The following is a 22556-nucleotide window of genomic DNA, read 5'->3' as shown; positions in this document are numbered from 1 at the left end:
GAGACAGTCCCAAGTTACATTTCAAGGTGTCTCCAGTACAGTTCAAACCTGTGTCGTTTTAAGTCCTTTCACCTCATCATAATGTTAATTTTGCCAGCAGGGTTAAAACAAAAAGTGAGGAACGTGTTTTTATGTTTGCACATCACTTGGTTTATTCTTTTTGTTGCGGCTTTGATGCTTTTAAAATGTCGTTAATTTGATGAAGTTCCATGTGAAAACATGAATGTTGACAAAGAAATATTGTGACTTTAATTGACTAAAGATTCAAGATTTGTTCTCATTACTGTTTAAATTATAAATGTTTTTATTTATTAATGTATTTAATTTTGAGTCCAGCTAGTCCTCACATATAAAATGTTGTAACTTGATAGATGACCTAACCAGCTTTCATCATCAATTTATTAATATATCCCTTAATGTTTATGTCAATATATCAACTGTTTTAGGTCCCAGTCTTAAGCATTAATTGCAATAGATCTTTTTTCAGAGAAATCCCTCTAGACTAAACAATAATCTGAGAAATGTGTGATGTTGCTTTGTGCACCATGCACTTCAGTCTGTCTTCAGCCCAGAACTCACAGAACTATAGCTGCACAACTCATTTGGAGCTGTAACTTGAAAAGAGAGCAAGCGTGTGGCAGGCAGTAGTTTGGTTGAATGCATTTTGTCAATATGTGAAGTGGGTGTGTTAAACCGAGTGTTAAGTTGCTCTTTAAATGTATGTAACCTCCGCCATTTTGTTCTCAGGGTTCGTCAGCTATGACAATCCTGTGTCTGCGCAAGCTGCCATCCAGGCCATGAATGGTTTCCAGATCGGAATGAAGAGGCTGAAGGTTCAGCTGAAGCGCTCCAAGAACGACAGCAAACCCTACTGATCCTAGCCCCGGGGCCTTCCCCCCTCCCCAGCTCTAATGCTAGCACTGCTAGGGTAAGTTCACCCTCCAGCCAAGGTCACCACAGCAGAGACTCAGTGGGGCAGGGGGAAAGGAGCCCACCACAGGAGGGAGACTCACTCTATTCCTAAAAAAAAATGGTTGCAATGATCTTTCCACATTTTACTGTATTTCATTCCTGCGGTTTTATCATGTAATTTGAGTCGGATTAAATATTTTAATGTATATGATTATTTATGACTATCACTGGAGTCAGTGTTCGCTGGAGGTATTTTGTGTCACTGTAATTAGTGGAGAGCATCAGGTGTGTTTCCATGCCATTTCATTGCCTTCAGGTCAAGCCAGACAGGTTGACTAAGGATCAGTTGTTGTTTTGAAGGGCTGAAGCCAGGCCGCATAGACCCCGAGCCCAGAGCTTCAACCTGTGTTTGGCTTTTTACATGTAGTCTGTCTCGTTCGTTTGTCATTCTTAATGTGAAAGTCTTTTGCACTCTAAAATTCTTCTATCTCTGCTCCCCAATCTCACCTTTTTGTCTCCCACCCGTTATCTGTCATTATCTAAGCCATGTTGAGCTAGGCTACCTCTCTTTTCTCTATTAACAACCTCTTCCAGTCATTCCATCCATCCTCAAGTCCTCCCACAAGGGACTGGCTCTAGATGGATCTCTTTGGGTGCCAAGTATACAGTTTGTGCATGTTTGAGTCTCTGCCATATGTCCTGGTGGTGTCACTTCCCTAAATCTGTGTATAGTTTTTGTGTGTCGGGGTAAAGAGGGCGGGGGAGGAGGGGGGGGGGATGTTTACCGCACTGTCCTTTATTGTATGTGGTGATTGGCATTGTTTTTGTTGTTTTTGTGCCTCATGGCTAAACGATTCTTGTGCTGTGCCCCTAACTTTCTCTTCTCCTCTTTGTCTTCTTTCTCTCTCTCTTTGTCTCTCTCTCTCCCTTCCTTTCGTGTTTTTGTTCCTTTTTTAGAACAAATCTCCATGCCTGTTTGCTCATCATTAGCCTAGCATGTCTTCATGATGTTGAAAGCCAAGCCAAACTCCTGGCCTCATCATCCCACCATTGTCTGTGATGTCTCTCTAAGCTCGCCTGACCAATACCTGGCCACCCACTGACCCTTGACCTTAGCTCAACCTGATTTTTCTGCATGTATATTCATTTTTTGTTTTTTCTGTATAGAAATGTGATAGGTGGGAGAGAGGTCAAGCAAATCAATGTGAAAACGTACCTGCGTTGAATTCATTTAAGAGACCTTTTTTTGTTTTGTTTTTTGCGAATGTTTTAAAAACCTGTGGGATTTTCTTATTTTTAATTTAGCTTTGTTTTTTTTTTATGTTGCTTTCTTTTTACCTCTCTCAGTAAAGTTCACTTGAAAGTTGAATACAGGGATTGGCACACATCTGTGCTATTTGGTGCCATTAGCAATATGTTGGCTTCTTAAAAGAAAAAAAAAAAACATGCTACAGACCACTTTCCAACACTTTTGAAAGTCTGATCAGTAAAACCCCTCTCAGTGCTCTGTAATGATCTCTACATTTTGCGGGCAGTGTGAAGATTTACACCAAGACTATTTAAAAATATATATTCTTTTCATTTACAAAAATACCCTGTGTATTTACCTTTTTTTGAACTATTGATGGCACAATAAAAGGTACATTTGCTCTGTTTAGAGAAATGACTACCTACATGAGTCAACTTTTTTAGAACTGATTCACAAATAGACAATCTGTGGTTTAAATGCACACTTAGATTACCTATATTTTATACCATTGAATCTATAGAAGTTTAACTAACAGAACCCAGGCAAAACTTTGGGTTTTTTGTAGATTATGTTGTAATGTCATCTGTGTCAGGGGGGGTCTTCAGTGTATTGCATTTTTAAAGAGGACTAAAAATCAGTTGATCAGTGTGACCGTTTGGGGGTCATTAATTCAAAACACACTTTAAGTCAAAAAATTCCTCTGCATTAATTGTAATTTAAATTTCTGGGGGAAAAAAGTACTTTTTTAAAGGTCACAGTGTAGATTTATTTTCTTTTTTCCTGCGTTTAAAGAAAAGTTTAGTGTTCAACTTCCACGGTACGTCTTGTTGACTTTCTGTGAATTTCTCATTAATAATTTAATTAATGGATGTTTCACTTTGGTTTAGTTTGGATGCATCATGTTGAAAGATGATGATTTACAATGTCTGTTAATCATACAGATGCCAGACAATGTCTTTTTTGGGGGGTTTTCTTTGTCGTTAAAGTGCCCATATGTCAAACTCAGTGTTTTTGAATTCACACAACATACTTTCCTGTAATATTACCTAGTTTTCTTTACACACATGCACACACTGCGACACACAAAACACTTTCTGTGGTTGCAAATGTGGGAGCCCCTGAAGAAGAGATCACTTGGACACAACACACAACCTGTGGGTCTCTGCACATTTTTATAAACACACTCACGCTTGCTTTTTTAATTTCACTTTTTTTCAGCTGATTGTTCTTTTTAAGTGACTTCTAGTATCATGTTTCAGTTTTACACGATGCACAGAACATTAATACTACTAAACCCACCACAATAGTGTTGGTTTACAAATACATTCCATTTTTTCAGCACAAAGTTTACACTTTTTTTTACCGGGGTGGTATTTTGTCTGTTGTACTACAAAATAACAACCACTTCACCCCCAAAGAAGGGTTCCCTAAAACTGCGTACCTGATGGCGCTAAAGAGTTGTCAACTCAGGGGCTTTTTTGTGTGTGAAACTACACACTCACATGATTACGACACAAAATGCACAATTGTCACCATTTGACCTATTTTTCTTTTTGAGTTTAGATTAATTTTTTTTTTCTTCTCAAAATACATAAATATTCCAAAAAATAAAAAAAATAAGGTACCAAATTTGAAACAGTGCTCGAGGAAAGTGTTGTAGTTTTGTAAGGAAACGCTAAGCACAATTGTGGGAGCTAATCACTTTTGCAGAATGTTGTGTGTGTGTGTGATTATAATCCCAACATTTTCAAGGTACCACTGATTTCACTTTTTAATATGGGCATGTGCTTTTTACAGTGTGTTTTTTCTATCCAAATGCAATACAATATTCAAAGTGCCATATATACGTCTAGAAACTGCCTACACATCCTTATTAGGCCTTGGTTTAGAGATTGCTGCAGTTAGCCTTTTTTTGTCTATTTATGCCAGTGTCATGAAAGCTCTTGTCACCCGCTCATGTCCCCCCCCCCCTTCCCTGATCCCCCCCACACACACACTCTGTGTGTTGAGTTATTGGTAAATGTGTATTGTGATGTATTCAATTTGAACAGTTGGTTAAACAGTTGTAGATAAACAATAAACTTCCCTATACATTTGAAGGTTAAACCTCTTTCTTAGTAAGTGTGAACGTGTACTGTAACACTTTGCGATACAAACGAAAGTCATAAACAAAGCTAACCCTCAAGCAAGAACAGACGACTTGGGTGCCATGTTAATAAGATCTTTAAATGATAAAATTGTATGTCAAACACTGAAATAATTGCAGATCTGTGGAGATTTGCAGTGTATGGTTAAGTGTTACTGTGAATGAATAATAAAACAAAAGAGAAAAAAAAAGCACAATGTACAGTCCACAGCGGTCCCAACAGGAACTTGACTCACTTCAGGGGCTTCCATCACAAATCCCATTCAGGCTCTAACAATCACTTTCTTTGTTCTGTGTTTTCATATTCTGAAGTGCTATTTTTTGACAGTGTGGTAGCTTTGCATCTCTATAGATATTGTCTTGATCCAAAAGAAAAGAGGAGAAAAAAAAAAAATCTTTTCTTGTGTTATTTTCTTGTCTGATAATCGGTAGGACTTTGTTCATGTTCCACCAATAATTTAATAGATGTTTTATCTTGTCTTGATGAAAGCCAAAGTGGGTGCATCTTGATGTGATCTGTATTATACATACAGTAGTTTTTCTGTTCAGTTAATATCAATTTTTTGAAACTGGGTGGGATTTGAAAAAGGAAAAAAAAAAAAAAAAAGACATACACACGCTTTCCAATTTCTACAACTGGTTGTTCATATGTATTTTGTACCAGTGAAGCTTTTTATATTGGAAATTAAAGAAAAAAAAATCTATATTGGAAAAAAATTGTCTGGCCTCTCAATGTGGCCTCGCCTTGACCAGGTCTTGAGTTTGGCCTCTTGGTGGTGTCAAGCAATTTTTTTTGTTTTGTTTTTTGTCTCTAAAAAGATGCCTGATTTAGATTTTACTTAAATCTCTACGTGTCCCTCACTTCGTTAATCAGTTTTCGTTTTTTGGTTGTTTTTTGGGGGGAGGGGGGGGTTGGGATCCTCTAAATCGTGGTAAGTTTCATGGTAGTATTTGTGCTGTCCACATAGTTTATTGGTCATCAGGATTTCAACAACTTTGTGTGGATAATTGTCTTAGTTGAAGAGTTAACTATCTGTTTAGTTTGAGCCTTGCTTTTTACCTGTGTAGAGTTTTCCGTTTTTTCCCATAGCGGAGTGTGTAGCCGAAAGACTCTGTGTTCTTTTTTGGTCAATGTTTGTTCATGTGTGGTGTGTTTCTTTGCCTCTGTCTCCAAATTAAACCATATCCCCTAATATGGACTGTGTGTCTTTGTGTGTTGTGCTTGTCCAGTGTTGTAAAGACATTTTACAATCCACCCCTCCCTCCCCTAGTGTGTCATGTCTCGCTAATTTGTTTCTCTTCGTTGTGCTTCTCTTTGCTTATTTCTGAGCAGTAACAGAGGGAGGGAAAAGCAGGTTTATGTAACCCCTTGATGTTGACTCCCAGGTGTGTGAAGGGCTGGTGGGGGTGTTTATAGGTGATTATTTTGGGTTTCAATTATAAAATGCCATTCTACAGGTTAATGGGGTCTGTTACACATCTGTGAATGTGTTTACACAAATGAACATTTGTGTGAAAATGTCAATATAAAATTTAATTAATAGTAAACACCTTTTAGTTTAGACTCCATAGCATTAGTAAAATAGTCCATAATGGCTCTTTTGGTATTGGATGTTAACCTGGAAATAATCACAAGGTGCATCCCTGAATGTTTGAGTAATTTATCAAGATCAGGGTCCCAAACGTTGGATGGTTCCAGTTTCTTAATGAGCTGTGTTTTATATCATTGCACACTGAAAATATTTGGTTGGACAAAACAAGCAATTTGAATTTGAATTTGGACTTCAATTATTATTTGCGTTCCTACTCCATATAAAACTTCTAAAAACCAGAAAATAACCCCAGAAAATCCTCCATTATTTGAATGAGGGGGTGAAGCTTGCTGAGAGCATAGACTTCACTGATTGGTTTCACACCATCAGGCATGAACTTGTTAAAGTGGCGACAGATCCTCCAACTCAGGAAAGACTGAGGTCCTTTTACACTTATTTATAAGTCAGTCTCCAATGTTCTGCATCTTCCTGAGGTTATTATAAAGTGAAAGCATATTTACCTGCCTCAGCTACCTGATTTCCCAGAGTGCCCTTCTATAGCACCGTGAGAATGAACTTAGACCAACTGTATGTAGAGAGAATGAAGCGTTAGCAGCATAGTGATATCAGTATAATAGAGTGAGTTATTTCTACCGGGACAAAGAGAACCTCGCCTCACTTTTTAAACCAACGAATTGGTTCTAGAAAACAGCCAGAATGTGAAAACTATCTTTAATAAAAATGAATATTTTTGTGTTGAATTGTCCTTTAAGAGGATTACATGGAAAGACAATGAAGTTGTTTCCATGATCTCAATAATCAAAACACATTTTGATGTTATTATTTATTAAAGCTGCAATGAGATCACCTTGCTAATTAATAATTAAATATTAATTAATTTAATAATGTACAGTATGACCCCTTGAAACAGGGAATAATGTTTGTGTAAAATGTTTTATGATCATCAGATTATATGGATTGACCACAGTTCACAGACTGAGTCACATTAAACAATGAGTTAATATTAAAACAGTCATTCCTCTTCTTTTACTCTTCATCCTTATGACAAATTCACCTCAAGAGTTTCCTCCCCCAAATTAAGACATGACGTCTAACAGCAATATAAAGTAATTTAGGACTTCATGAGAGCAAATGCTTCTGGATTATCTCTTCTATAGGGAAATGCAGTGAATATCTCCACCCAGTGGTTGAGATCATGCAGGAGACCAGACATGTTGTCTCGGTCTGCTGTGCGACTTTGGTTGTACATCTTGGCACTGAAGAATTTAAAAATGCCAAGGCATTCTGGGTGATCACCTGAGTGAAAGAAACTACACAATACATTTTCAGTATGGTTAAATTCTTGGAGTTCAGTGAAGTTACTAAAGTACAAAATATTGTTTATAAATATACTGAGTTGTTAAACAGCTATAGGCCTAACCCTTCTATTACTAACCAAAACTTTAAAAACCTACCAAGTGAGCAGTACAATAACAGCAGCTGCACAGGTAGATAATATTGGGTACTGAAAATAGACCTTTTTTTCACAGCAGCCATTTTGACATGAAACAGTAGGACAAACACACACATGTGTCACAAATTATACTAATTAAGGTTCTGCTTCATTTAGAGCCCTCCCAGTAAGATAACATGCACCCTGACTCTGTTTGAATGGAGTATCATTGGTATCACCTGTATCTACCTAACTATTTTATGTCCAAACGGCTGCTGTGAAAAAGGTCTGTTGGGTTCGGCTCAGCTCTTACAGTTAATAAGGCATTTACACAGCTGCAGTTAACATTTGAGTCTAAGGTCTCAGTTGTGTGAACTCAGATTGAATTTATGCTGACGAATCAAAGCCCGTTTGAAATCCTGATTTAAACCTTTCTTTCTTTCAATTTTATTTTGTATTATTTTATTCCAGTGGAACACAGGAGCATAAAACTTAACTAACAAGCCCAGAGGGGCAACACAACACAGTTCAAATATTATTAGTATAACAGTTAGCTTTGTGTTAAGGGTTACTTATCATTAGTCCCAGAGAAGGAGAGAGGTGTACAAAGAGAAACCAACACAACATCAAGTAGTGATCACTTCCAGCCCATTTACTCTGAGGGAATTCAAATGACTGCTGTCTTATGAATCAAATACACATACAAACCCCAGTATGAGACAAATACATCACAGTAATTAGGTTATAGAGGAACTCTAATTTATACCTTTCAAACGTGGAGTTTTGGAATTTACAAGGCGGCCATGAACGCAGCACAATGCTTGTCGCTTGACACTTGTTGCGCTACGTCACTAAGACCACTTCAAGTGACTTCGAACATTTTCAAGCTCGTTTTAAACACAACGCTACAAAATGAACCCTCTTGTGCTGCAAATATAAACCTTTATAAACCTTTAACAACAACAACAACAACAACAACAACAAAAAACTAAAAGTGAAACGTTTGCTCGTATCCGTGTTGTGAAACGAGTCCATGAAGCTCAGCCAATGGGCTTCCGATGCGGCGTCTCCTCCCACAACGTCCCTCTGTCGGCAGTATGGCGGCTGTCCTGTAGCTGTTGGTGTGCGCCGCTTCTAGATTAAAACCATTATTACTCTTTAAAAGAAAAAAAAAAACATGTCGGCCGTGCTTTTCCTGAGCAAGTCGCTGAGCAGACTGCCGCCCCGGGTCGCTCGGCAGGTTGTCGGCTGCTGCTACCACACCGAGAGAGGTGTCTACGGATACCGACCCAAAAACACCGAGAGCCAGCACAAGTTGCAGAGCGACCGCATCGCGGCACTAAATCAAGGTCAGTATGGGGTTAACTCTCAGTACAGACAACCTAACTTCACCCACATCGGGAGACGAGGACTCTTTGTTTGCAAGCTTATTTTATTCCAGTTGTATATTGTGTTAAATACTTTAATGAAGTTGTCAGAGGATGTCTTTGCTGCCATTTGCGGACGCTTGAAGCTGTCATGTGGTGTTAGGATGGTTCACCTGTTGACTGTTGTTGTGCTTTGTGTGCTCAGATCATGGTCTTGCCCGTCTGGTGGAGGCTTACAGAGCACATGGACACAAGGCTGCTAAAATTAACCCCTTGCTGCCCCAAAAGCCCGTTGCTGACAGCGTCCCGGAGATAGACGTGCTGAGGGGCACCCTCACGGGACAGCTCAACACCTCAGGTAAATGTCAGCTGTGGGTGGAAACGTGCAGGAAGCATGTGGTTGGTATAATGACAATTCAGCCTGCACATAATGGTAACCCCCCCCAAATAAATCATATTGTGATTGGTCATTATTGCATCATATTTTTTCACTGAAATGTCCTGAATCATCCTGATGTGAAATTTTTTTGTTTTCTTACGTAAGATTTGTAGGCCAGGGCCTCTCTGCAGCACACTTATAATGCTGGTTTGTTACTTATTTTAGCTTCTGTGATTTAGACATTGCACCATATTGCGGGTTTGATAATAATCTGATATACTTTGCAGCCCTAATGACAATGTCTAGCATGTTTTGTTCCTCATGTATATGCGGTATTATGTAATGTTGTTAGGTGTTAAGGTGTACCCAAACAGTCTTTCTTCTTCTTCTTTTTTCATTTGCATTGCGGTATAAACTTCACTGATAATGATTCCACTGATTGTGGTAGAAGCTGTATTTAGATCCTTTAAATTAAGTTAAAGTAGCAATACAACAATGTATAAATACTCCCGTACAAGTAAAAGTTCAAAATCTTACTGATGGGTAAGTAAAATAGTTATTATCAGCTAAATGTACTTTGTAAAAAGTACTCGTGCACTAATGTATGCAAGTAGTTAGTCTTAAATCGTCCTCTTCCCTCTAACTTAATACATTAAACAATAATAATAATAATAATAATAAATAATAATAAAAAAATAATAAATACACTTACTGTATTCCTGTTGCCAATTACAGAAAATGTATAGAAAATATAGAGAAACTTAGGAAACCAACCTGGTAAACCTTTTTTAAAACATTTTATTCTTAACCCCACTTTCAAGAAATCAAAAGAGCTTTTAACCTGTGATTATTTGCGTGATTACTATTATTTTTTCTTAATTTCATACTTATTATTTTTTTATTTGTTGTCATACTTATTAATATTCCTTTATAGTGTTTGCAATGGAAATTATCACAGTAAAAATAAAAAATTTTATCTACCGGTACATTTTATTGTTTTATAAACCTAAGGAAGGAAAGGGTTGGAGGATGGTTTTACTTTTTAACTGATGTTAGAATAGAAGTCCAGCTACTTAATTTCATTAACATCAGGTATAAAATAATCTTCATTAGATAAGACTGGAGTCAAAAAAAGCGGCACAGGACTGAAACAAACATAACTAAAATATGAAAATCACCAGACACGATCAGTTAAAACCTCACATGTCGATGTTGTCACTGCTCGTTCGATGTGCATCTGCAGGTCTACGACATTTCGGCAAAGCAGAGGCTTCAGTGGAAGAGGTTCAGGCCTACCTGGAAGAAGCCTACTGTGGCCGCCTGTCGGTGGAGACCGACCAGCTGAGCAGTCTAGAGGAGAGGGAGTGGTTCGCTGACCGCTTTGAGGAGCTCAAGAAGAAGAGTTTCTCCGCTGAGGAGAGGAGGCAGCTGGCCAAGATTATGCTTGAATCTGAGGTGGGTCCAAAAGAGGAGAATAACACCCATATTCAATGCAAAAAATATACTATATTATTTATCATGTTTTGTATGATAAAGTCATATATTTTCTCTCACAACCTGTAGGAATTTGACCACTTTCTGGCCACCAAGTTTGCTACTGTGAAACGTTACGGAGGAGAAGGAGCAGAGAGCATGATGGGCTTCTTCTACGAGCTCTTCTACCAGTTTGCCCACAGCGGAGTCACTGACATTGTCATCGGCATGCCGCACAGAGGCCGACTCAACCTCCTGACGGGCCTACTGAAGTTCCCACCAGAGGTTAATTAGCCCGAGACAGCCGCATTTAATGAGACATGTATACTTTGAAATGATCCTTGACCTGATAACAAGATTAGATTGTTTGATTTTGCTCTACTGTAATCAGCAGCACAAGTAAACAGAAAGTCACGGCCGGCTGCCAAACAGCCAACCAGAGGAAGATAACGTCTTGACAAACACTGTTTTCCTCTCTAGCTCATGTTCCGTAAGATGCGTGGCCTCAGCGAGTTCCCCGACACCTCGCCTGCTATTGGTGACGTCCTCTCTCACCTCACCTCCTCAGTGGAACTGGATTTTGGAGCTAAACACACTCTTCATGTGACCATGCTGCCCAACCCGTCTCACCTGGAAGCGATCAACCCCGTGGCTCAGGGCAAAACGAGAGCCAGGCAGCAGCTCAAGAAGGAAGGAGACTACTCACCTGAAGACAACGCCCAGCCGGGGGACCGAGTCGTCTGTCTGCAGGTACTGGTTCACAACAATTGATGCACACATGCAGCTAAGAAGAGCAACTTAATACATTTTGAATAATCTTTTATTGGTGTGGACCCAGAGCCAGGCATTTTAAAGGATAGGTTCACAGTTTTTAAGTCTCTTTAAATTGTCAGGTGCTCATATGAACATTGAAACAGAGGAAATTTGGTACTAAACCGACTGTAACTTTGGGTGATACCTCTAGATTCATTAACTCAGACTCTACTCTCTGCTATATTAATGTTTTAAATGTATATATAAACTTCTATTTCTATATAACTGAAACTTCAAGACAATGTCGGTCCTCTTCTCCACAGGTCCATGGTGATGGCTCTTTCACTGGCCAAGGGATTGTGCCAGAAACTTTGACCCTTTCAAACCTCCCTCACTACAGAGTCGGTGGGAGCATCCACCTCATTGTGAACAACCAAGTGGGTTACACCACCCCGTCCGAGAGGGCGAGATCATCCCTCTACTGTAGTGATGTCGGTGAGTCAAACTTGTAAAAAGCATCCGTATCAATATAATCGATATTTGCTACTATCTTAGGAAGCGGAGGCGCTGTTTAGACCTGGTATCAATCTTTCTTGGGTGATCCGATCACAAGTTGGAAAATCTAAGCATGTCAGTTTACACCTGGCATTAAAATTCGTCTCCAGTGACCACTTCTGATTGGGTCTCACTTTCTCGCTCTGTATGAAAATATACACTATTGAGCTGCACCTTATTCAGAATTTGTACATTACTCAGTGGCTATTATTCCTGTCCTTTTGGCTGCTTAATACAAAGATTCAACCATTTCTGTCTTTTTTAAGTTCAGCGCCACACTGAACTCCTATGTCAGCCTGAGTTGCATGTTTTACCTGTGCTGTTGGCAGCCCTGCAGGAGAGATGCTCTGTGGTGTGCTGTGGGACTTTATAACTGAACTATGTGAGCAGGACACACACCTTTAAAATCAAAAACTAATGCTCACGTTTGTATCACAGGTAAGATGGTGAACTGTGCTGTGATCCATGTAAATGGAGATGATGCAGAGGAGGTGCTGCGGGCCACTCGGCTGGCTGTGGAGTACCAGCGGCTTTTCAGGAAAGACATCATCCTCGACTTGATTTGCTACCGTCAGTGGGGCCACAATGAGCTGGACGAGCCTTTCTTCACCAACCCCGCCATGTACAAGATCATCCGGTCAGTTAAATGTACTTTATGTACTTTGTATCGCAACACATTTTCACCATCACTTCAAGGCTTACTGCAGCATATACAGCATATTTCTCAGGATTCTTAAGCAGATGAACTGGATTGACCTGGATAAAACTTTGCCTATCGTAGCCTTAAGACTGTTTAAACACACAGAATGCAAAACCTCTTTCTCTCACTCTGCTGCTCATATCACTCCGCTAAACCCCACCCGCCAAAAAACAGACACGTTCAACAGGCGCTGGTTGTCCTGCGAAATGCCATGCCTCGTGTAGGCTCACTCTCCACAGTGTGAGCCTTGCCAAGACCCCCGTTCCCTCTCCCTGCGGCTGCGACTCATCTTCTCAAAGACGCCCCTCCAGTGTGTTGCTGCCCCAGGGCGGAGCCCACCAGGCTTCAGGGAACTGCAACAGTAAAGCCTCTAACAGCGAGATGAAAGGATGGTCAGGACAGCCTTTTCAACACTGAACTCCTATATCAGTCTGAGTCGCATGTTTGACCTGCGCCGTTGGCAGCCCTGCAGGAGAGATGCTCTGTGGTGTGCTGTGCGACTTTATAACTAAACTATATGAGCAGGACACACACTTTTACTTTCTCTGACTGTGGAAATTTGATGTTTTCACATCACAGATGACGAAGAAAGGCATTAATATCCGACAAAGTAAAAGTGTGCGTCCTGCTCGTGAGGCTACAAGCAGCGCAGATTTCTTCAGTAGGTTTCCCACCGCCCAACAAGGAAAGGGATATTGGACATGCTGAGCTTTGCATTAGCGAAATACACACACCACTGAAACAGTCAACTGGCCCTGAAATGTTATTCCCCACTGTTTATCTCCATGCCTCTTTGCCACTCTGTATGAACACCATCAAACATAATGAAATCATATGTGTTTTGTCCTAAATGCTGTTGTAGGCAAAGGTAATATTGGAAATTTGCATGATTTTCCACCTTTGAATCAGGCCTTTCTTTCTCCAAAGCTGGCACAGCAGTGGAGATAGATCTGGCTACGCGATACTTCATCTTAACGAGGCGTGCACGGCCAACTCTGAAATGACCTGTAATTTGCCAAAGTCTCCTGTGTGTGCTAGACAAAGTTCCTACAAAGAGGAGGTTTCTGATTAATGTAAACCTTGGTTATGTGTAACTTCAGTGCAGTTCAGTTTAAAGTCTTAAATGTTTGTTTGTGTCACTGAGTTTTACTAAAGTATTTGCCCACTAGTGGAGCCAGTGGGAACAGTGACTTGTCTGTCTTGAAATTCCATTTGGAGATTGGATTTTTTTTCTCTGAGTAAAACATAGACAGTTTAAATAACAAAAGTATTATTCCCCTACAGATATATTATGGATTGCATATCGTAAAAAAAATGGTTGATAATCAGACATTGTCACACTGTTGCATCCTCACAGATCCCGTAAGAGCGTCCCCGACTCTTACTCAGACCAGCTGATCTCTGAGGGTCTGATGACCGATGTCGAGCGTGACGAGATCAAGTCCAAATACTATGGCATGCTCAACGACAAGCTGTCCAACATGACCCTGTACAGCCCTCCACCCACCAACCTGCAGGGTCGCTGGGGGGATCTGGTGGAACCCCAGGCCAAAGTCACCACCTGGGATACGGGTGTCCCTGTTCCCCTGCTGCAGTTTGTAGGCGCAAAATCTGTGGACATCCCTGAGCAAATCCAGCTGCACAGCCACCTTGGGAGGACCCATGTACAGGTACACCCATCGCCATTTCTATTGAAGCGTCTTTTCAAGGTTCCCACGCGTCCTGGAAAACATGGAAAAAAATTCAGAGACTAGTTTTCCAGTCATGGAAACACCTGGAATTTGATTAAAATGACCAAATATCCTGGAAATAATTGATGTTGTCCTGGAGTTGTGTAATTGTCGATCGCCTATGTTAACCTTTGTGCGTATTTAGTTTGAAACTAAACTGTTAGAAGGATAAGCTGTGTGGTATGACACTTCAAAGCTGGTTTATCAGATGTGGAGCAGAGCGGAACAGACTTGCAGCGACCTTTTCGACACCCAGTCTATTTTTTCCAGGATTCATGAGATGAATTCTCAGAAAAGCCCATTGGAAATGCTGTAAATGTTCATATCTACATGCATACAGCCTATTAATGATCACATTTGTTGTTGTGGTTGTTAAATACATGCACAGCAAAGTTAATTGTAACAAACACTTCGGCTGGGGTGAGAACAGCCAAGCACGCCACATCATTGACCCTGCATCATTAAAAATAGGACTCAATACTAGGCCTTACTGTAAAGTATATGACCGTTTGGAAGCAAGTGCTGTCTTGTATGGTCAAGAAAAACCACTTGAAAATGTCCTGGAAACACTCTGGAAAAGTATTTCTTAACAAGAGTGGGAACCCTGGCAGCAGCTAGCTGATGATTTCTTTCCTTCTCCTTTGTGAACTCAGGCTCGGTTGCACAAGTTGGAAGATGGGACCAAACTGGACTGGTCCACAGCAGAGGCCTTGGCTTTCGGCTCTTTGCTCTCCCAAGGTCAGTATCAAGCAGAAAGAAGAGAATCATTAAATTGTTTTGCTGTCAAGAAACAGATTTGTAGATTTCAAGTCATTGTTGTTACAGGCTTTAATATTCGAATCAGCGGACAGGATGTTGGAAGAGGCACATTCAGTCAGCGACACGCCATGGTGGTGTGTCAAGACACTAATGACATGTACATCCCTCTAAACCACATCAGCCCTCAGCAGACCGCTTTCTTGGAGGTAAAATCCTTATAAACCAGATAATCCGATCCGTCTAAATTGTGACACATCAATTCTTCCATAAATATCAGACATTTTCCTCCTCTCATGTGGAGCATTGTGATGTCTTTGTGTGTGTTTAGGTGTGTAACAGCCCGCTGTCGGAGGAAGCGGTGCTTGGATTTGAATATGGTATGAGTATCGCACAGCCGAAGCTCCTTCCCATCTGGGAGGCTCAGTTTGGAGATTTCTTCAACGGTGCGCAGATCATCTTCGATACGTTCATCTCTGGAGGTAAACTTTTGGTCTGACTACTGGTGTTTTCAACAGATCCACAATCACTCTCAGTATCTTTATACTTTTGTATAAATCTTTGTACATCAGTTGTGAAACTGCTGTGTCCCTAGGTGAAGCCAAATGGCTGCTTCAGAATGGGATGGTGATCCTGCTGCCTCACGGCTATGATGGCGCTGGACCTGAACACTCATCCTGCCATATGGAGCGCTTCCTCCAGGTCTGTGGGACTGTAATGCCACGTTCATGTTAACCAGGTTACCAGCTTCTGATTTTGTCCCAGTTGTAAATACATAGTTGTAACACACGTTCAAGTCCTGCAGATTTATCATGTATTGCTTAATGATATACCAAAAACCCCTTGGAAGTTTTCATTGAGGTTTAATGTTTACCTCAGCCAGTACAGAGGTTACCTTTTCCCTGCCGTCCATTTGTAGCTTCAAGATATGTAATACTACTCATAACATGGAAAGAGTTTTACCTGCGAGTGCAGGGAACACACACGGTCTGTCTTTGCTATTGGTTGAGGTTGGTCAAAGTTCAGTAAAGTTGAACTCCGAACAGAGAAAATAAGCAAATGTACGCATGCGTGCCCTTACATTCTCTTTATGTGCTGGTGCAAAGATCTAAATAAGCAAAATGGCACCTGCATACAGGGAATTAAGAAATGAACTGAGTAGTATTAGATAAAATACTAAATTTCAATTTACAGGGCAAAAAAGTTTGTGCAAAAATAGTGGGGAAAAAAAACGTCATTACAGTGGTGAGAGTCATGGTTCTGACAGCTCTGCTTTCTTCAGTACAAAAGAACATGATGGAGCACAGAGGGCATTTTTACAGGCTGTTAACAGGTAAAATCAATAACAAATCAACAGAGATAATGCTTCTTAATTGGCCACCAGCAATCAGCAGGCGGAAGTCATCAGATTGAGGCCATCTCAAAAATCACCCCCCATTCACTCAGTCAGTACTCCCTATATAATTGACTCTCTCTTTTACACTATTGTAAGCAGTAAATGGAGATTTCAGACACTTAAGTATCACTGTCATTTTGAGTCATCACAGACTGACAGCGGTAATTATTTAATCTATAAACGTGATTCATTGCAATCTGGGGATCTTAGCTTAAATACATGCATGGAAGCTGCTCTTTTCACAATGTAATGGGATCTTTTAAGAACACTATATAGAGCAAAGATTTCACAATTAAGATACTAGAAAATGGCGGAGGGTAAATAACGTGCACTGTATCGTACATGAGGAGTGATTTTAGTGTGTTAGACATTTCTGAATGTGTAGTGGTTTATTGCATTTAGCTGATAGTGATAGCCAAAGAGGGACAGGAATGGTGGGAGAGGAAGTGGATGACACACAGCAAAGGGCCACAGGTCGGGGTCAAACCTGTGCAGGACTCAGCCCCGGCACATGGGGCACCAGCTCCACCAGGCGAGCCACCAGGGCTTTAATTGTTAACAAAACAACACACCTGGGTTTAAAAGAACATTTCTTTTAGAGGAGTATTGTTTTCAAAGTACTAGTTTATCTATATTTGTTAACTGGTGGGAATCAGGGCATCAGGACCTGCAAGTCTCCGCTGCTGAATATCATTGCATTCATATTCTGTTACAGAGACTGAAGAAGTTTGTATGTTTCTGAACTGCATGTCCGTGCTCTACCAGCAGCTTTCTAGTTGGTTGTGTTACACATTACCTGAATTGTAAATTATTGCTAACTCGTCCTATTTTGTCTCTTAGATGTGTGACAGTAAAGAGGAGGGTGTGGACGGAGACACTGTGAACATGGCCGTGGTCAATCCCACCACTCCTGCTCAGTACTTCCATCTGCTGAGGAGACAGATGATCCGTAATTTCCGCAAACCCCTCATTGTGGTTGGACCCAAGACACTGCTCAGGTTTTCTGTAAGCACTCTTAAGACCTTGCAAAGAAGAAACAAATCAACAGTCCCAACTTCTTTTCGCAGATATTGTGGCTAAATAATGTTTGTTCTTTTCGCAGGGGGCAGTTTCCAGTTTGGCTGAGCTGGCACCAGGAACGTCTTTCAAACCAGTGTTGGGTGATACTTCAGTCTCAGCAGACAGGTACAGAAGTCACAACATGATCGTGAAAAGTCTTTTTCTAATGATTGCAATTTATTCTGCAGCGGTGAGCCTCAGCATGGTGAAATAAATATAAAGTAATAACTCAAATTGCAAGGCGTCGTAGGTTATCATTGCAGCCCTTAATAAAACACAATAAAACTTTATAGGGACACTTATAAACCATTATTTAAGTCACACATACATTAAACCTAGATCGTTTTGTCTTTCTTCCTCCATGCAGTGTCCAGAAGGTGGTGCTGTGCTCAGGGAAGCATTACTATGCCCTGCTGAAACAGCGAGAGACATCAGCAGCCAATCAGAACACAGCACTCATCCGTGTGGAGGAACTATGTCCGTTCCCACTAGAGGCCCTGCAGCAGGAGCTCAAAAGATACCCCAATGCTAAAGGTATTCACTGCTCTCAGGCTTACTGACTTTATACGTTTGTTTCAGTCTAGTCATTGTGGAAAAGTCCTTTTTGTTTGGGTTTATGTACAAATGAACACTTTAATTTAACACTTCATCCTGTTGTGAACATTTCAGTGTGAAGGACTTACTGTATTCTTCTGCATTAATATTCCTGGTCTTCATATTACTGAAAAAACCAAAGAAGAAACACAGTAGAGGATAAATCAGACATTACAATAACCCTCACAACTCATAATGTTATTTCTGTTATTATTCATTTAAATATCAATTAATTGATGTTTTCAAAAAATGATAAGGGCATATTCCAACTTCCCAGAGGTCAAAGGGATTATTATTACATTTCTTTATTATTTTTTTTACATAAACATGACATAAATTATAAGTCAATTATGTTTGTTTTTCCTTTAGACAATCGGAGGTATATATTCAGCTCTGTAGTCTCTTTGTGTTCACTGTTCCTCTTTCCAAACATGCTTTTCCTATGTTTTGCATATGTTACGATTTGATTTCCCCTCGCTGCATCACATAATACCACAGTCTTTGTGACTGATGCACGAGAGGTTGAACACAACAATTCTTATTGTCAGTGATAATACACTAATGAAAACATACCTATGAATATTATATTCCATTTCTGCCCATAGATCCTCCTAAATGTTACACACTGGACCTTTTTAAAAATGCATTAAAACAATATAAAGCACAATAGTAAAGATAATGCGTGATTTATATTGAAATAACATACAGACAAAATAATAAGCAAGAGGATAAATCTTATGTGGCAGATAAAGTGCAGCAATAAAAACCCAATATGTAATTTATTATTTATTTATTTATTATTATGTAATTTTAAAAAAAAGCAGACACAATCAGAGTTTAAAATTGGAGCTTTAGTTTGTTCCAGATATGAATGAAATGCAGAGAAACTAAAAGCTCATCACTGTTTCTTCAAATCCTCTTAACATTGCTTTTATAAAGAAATATGCCCCCATAACACTAGTCTGGCATACTGGAAGTACATATGTTGGAACCTATGTCCTTTTAATTCTTGCTATATATATATATATTTGTCCTGATGAGGTTGTTATTATTTAAAAAGATATGTCTTTGTTTTTAGTCTTCTTGTAAAAGGTGAAAGGGATTTAAAGTGAGCAATGACCTCTGACGTTTATTGACGGCAGAAAGTTATTTCCATTTTATCATTGCTTAAAAGGAAGTGATATTTCTTCATCGCAGTTCAGTCCTTCACTTCAGATTCAGTAGGACCAGAGTCACTCGATGAGAAAGCTGTCTTAATTTGAGTGTCGGGCAGAGAAACAATTACAAAAGCAGCTACACAAGTGAGTCACAGTAGGCTGAATGCCACTCAGCAGTCTGACAGTCGCCACTTTTATTAGTGAATCCTCAAGACAACGTTATAAAAACTTTTAAAGAAACAAGAGACACTGATGCATCAGTGACAAACAAAAATCTGAAGTATTCGCTTCACCCGAGTGGTATTCAGTGCTGTGTTTCTGTTATTTTGTCCGCCCACGGTACCTGAATGTCAAGCCAGACTGCAGCTGTGATTGCTTCATTTTGTCATGCAAGACTTTCCAAGAATGAGGAAGTACTGGCTAACAGTGTGCACGTCCTTTTATTTGCGCTTTGTGTTTTGTTACTTGTACTTAATGAAGATGATTTTTGCTGTTTTCACAATTAAAGAATCGGATCATATCGAACTATTAAAGAAATCACATGACCACGTGAGTATCTATTGTGGTATTGTAGTTCTGAAGAGAGGCCCTGGCCTACAAATCTTGTCCTGCCGATGTAATAAAAACATGTTTGTTTGGTACAGACCCTAGAAATTTCTCATAAACATGATTTTAATTCAGCAGAAATTAAATTTGTGATGCAGAAATGAATCATGTCGCAATATCAAAATAATCACAATATGAACTTTTAACCGTATCGTGCAGCCCTAGTTTTAACATATTGAACTCAAATTCTAAAGTCACCTCTGGACTTGCTGCTGTTCCATCTCATCTTTGTAGTAATGCAGCGCAATCTTTCATTGAGGGTTTCCTCCGTCTGTCTCTCTGAAAAACTGAAATGTGTTTTACCCACACAGCAGCGCGAGGATTGTAACTAATCGGTGATGTTAAGTCGAATACATGTAAAAACAAAAAGAATCAAGCTCCAGCACTATCATTTTCATTTTCAGTTAATCGCCTGATTATTTTCTATTAACAATTTGGTTCCTTAAATGTCAGAACCCAAAAATATTCAATCTACTACAATAGAAGACGGATAAAAACAGCGATATTCATACATGACAAGATCAGTAATCAGATAATCATTTCACTTTGAAAAAATATCTATGAACAATAAACAATTACATTATATAATTTTTTAATGTAGACTTCCTGTTTATGTATGAAATACTGTTGAGTGAAGTTACGTTCCAAGGCTGAACTTTTAGTACGTTTGTTACAAACGTCATTGAGATTCTGAATTAGGTTTTCTTTCTTCTGGAACAAAACCTGCAAGTTTAGGTTTCACTTCAGGTCTTTGTTCTATTGTTCTCACCTCCTCAAACACACTGAAGCTGAAGCGAATCCGGTTTGAGTTTGATCTGCAATTTCTTCACTCTGTTGTCAAAGGACAGGAGAGGAACTTTAACCAAAGAGGTTCCTAAACTATACAAAGTCACATGTTTGGTCACTGTGAATCACGTCCTCTTTTTACTTTTAATATAATCTTCTTCTTTTTTATAATCCTCCCCAGAATTCACATGGAGTCAAGAGGAGCCTCAAAACATGGGTCCCTGGTCTTTTGTAGCTCCCAGGTTCGAGAAACAGCTGGCCTGCAAGGTGAGTGTTTCAGATAATACAACCTACAGTGTATATGATACAGATAGGTGATATTACACACATTATACTGTTTCCCCTCTCTTCCTCAGCTCCGGTTAGTAAGCCGACCTGCTCTGCCCGCCCCTGCTGTTGGTATCGGGACCCTCCATCACCAACAACAAGAGGCCATCCTCACCGCTACCTTCTCTTAAGTTTCTCCAAGACTGGGAACCATTTGACCAGGGGTTAAATTGGGATTTGTTATGTGGGGGGTGCTCTGTGGTTTTAGGGTTGCCACAGACTACATAATCATTTGACAAATGGTAAATAAAATATAACTAGGTGAGACAACCCTCTGCTCTGCACACTAAAATGTTAATTAAAGTAATTCTAGATCAAATATGCAACATGCACACATTATCTAAATGAAAATAGAGTGTAAAAAAGCTTAATAAACTAAAATTAAATAAGCTAGTTCGTTTTCATTAATTAATGTTATCGCTAGGAAACTGTCAAACTAGCCTGCATTACCCAGCCGCAGTGTTATTAATATTCCTGACAGTGCTGAGAGATTTCAATACGTGCTAGCTCGCATGACAGTTTAACTCGCCAGTTAGCTTAATGTGAAAGTTAGCTACCAATGATCGGAGGGAACTTACTGTTATTCAGTTTCTGACCTATTTTTCTCCCCTGGTGAAAAATGTTGGTGCCATCCATTTATTACTCTGCCATCTGTGCTGTCTGACAGACTGAGGTCGAGTGACTGAGTCATTGTTTGAATTATTAAGCCTGAGGAAAGTGTAAAACTATATATATTGTTGAAGATGTGCAAAGTGTCCCCTGACATAGAGGAGTGTAGACCTATGTGCCGGGGCTGAGCCCCTGCCCAATTTAACCCCTGTCTATAACCAGTAGACAAGCATCAGTACTACACTACATACTGTATCTGCTGTTCTTCCCTCCATCATCGCTAAATGTGCAGGACTGCTGCACGGTGGATGAATGGGACCTTTTAAGATGATGTGGATGTGGAGTTAAGTCAATAATATAAAGAACATAGAAGTATTAAAGAGAATAGTGTTAATAATGTTAATTGTACTCTTGTAGTCAAAAACAGGTTTTAATTATTATGTTTATGGTTGAAGGCAAAAACTGCTTGTTTCCCCCCTTCCTCTCATTCATTATGTCTGTATTCTTCATGTGTGAAGGTAGACGGCACTATGGTGCTAATGTGGTTTGGATCTGAATCGAGGCCTTAGAGACGATGTTTACAATGTGACTATAGTAAAGAAGCACTTTTTGCTGACCATCATATTTGTAGCACGGGTGTCTTACCTGTGTCAAACCTGTACAGGCTTCATGTTTCAGGAATCTAAATTGTCCTGTCCTTTAAATATTTATGAATGAATGAGAGTCCTTTAACTGGATTTCTGAACTAACAAAGAGAGCTGTTACCATTTTGACTGTTAAATGTTTATCCAGCCTGGAGTTTGATGTGTTTGGACATTTTATGGTACAAGTTTGGGCTAAGAAGTACAATCATTATTATTATTATTTAATCAAGGTTTAATCAACACTTGAAAAATAAATTAAAGGCATTAAAGGGCTACTGTAAATAAACCAAACCAAAATATTCAAATGGAAATATTTTCAAATAAATGTATTTTCATGTTTCTGCATCGTGTTTCTTTTTCTCCTAATCTCATG

At 39.6% G+C, this 22556-nt stretch overlaps 2 protein-coding genes across 7 annotated transcripts in view; both read left to right on the top strand.

Annotated features, from left to right (window-relative positions):
* Nucleotides 1-5500, top strand: part of LOC127352602 (CUGBP Elav-like family member 2) — a 32195-nt gene extending 26695 nt beyond the window's left edge. For 5 of the 6 annotated variants that reach the window (XM_051381118.1, XM_051381116.1, XM_051381121.1 and 2 more), the window contains exons 13-14: nt 748-928; nt 1870-5500. In XM_051381118.1, the coding sequence (XP_051237078.1) occupies nt 748-875 (128 nt within the window). In that variant the 3' untranslated portion in view covers nt 876-928; nt 1870-5500. Of the gene's footprint in view, nt 1-747 lie in introns of all 6 variants that reach the window. The other variant, XM_051381117.1, reaches the window with a different exon arrangement.
* Nucleotides 5501-8355: 2855 nt separating this feature from the next.
* dhtkd1 (dehydrogenase E1 and transketolase domain containing 1) lies at nt 8356-22522 on the top strand. Its single transcript, XM_051381115.1, has 17 exons — nt 8356-8641; nt 8865-9017; nt 10282-10493; nt 10602-10796; nt 10992-11261; nt 11588-11759; nt 12258-12456; nt 13877-14189; nt 14903-14987; nt 15075-15214; nt 15337-15487; nt 15601-15707; nt 17242-17406; nt 17504-17586; nt 17828-17994; nt 20785-20870; nt 20960-22522. Exons 1-17 carry the CDS (start codon nt 8470-8472, stop codon nt 21059-21061), a joined length of 2772 nt encoding a protein of 923 aa, XP_051237075.1. The 5' UTR covers nt 8356-8469; the 3' UTR covers nt 21062-22522.
* The last annotated feature ends 34 nt before the right edge of the window (nt 22523-22556 follow it).

The sequence above is a fragment of the Dicentrarchus labrax genome, unplaced genomic scaffold (genome assembly GCF_905237075.1).
Source record: "Dicentrarchus labrax unplaced genomic scaffold, dlabrax2021, whole genome shotgun sequence".
NCBI classification, from domain to species: domain Eukaryota; kingdom Metazoa; phylum Chordata; class Actinopteri; family Moronidae; genus Dicentrarchus; species Dicentrarchus labrax.
The sequence above is the reverse complement of the archived record's forward strand: the minus strand, read 5'-3'. Positions and strand labels throughout refer to the sequence as shown.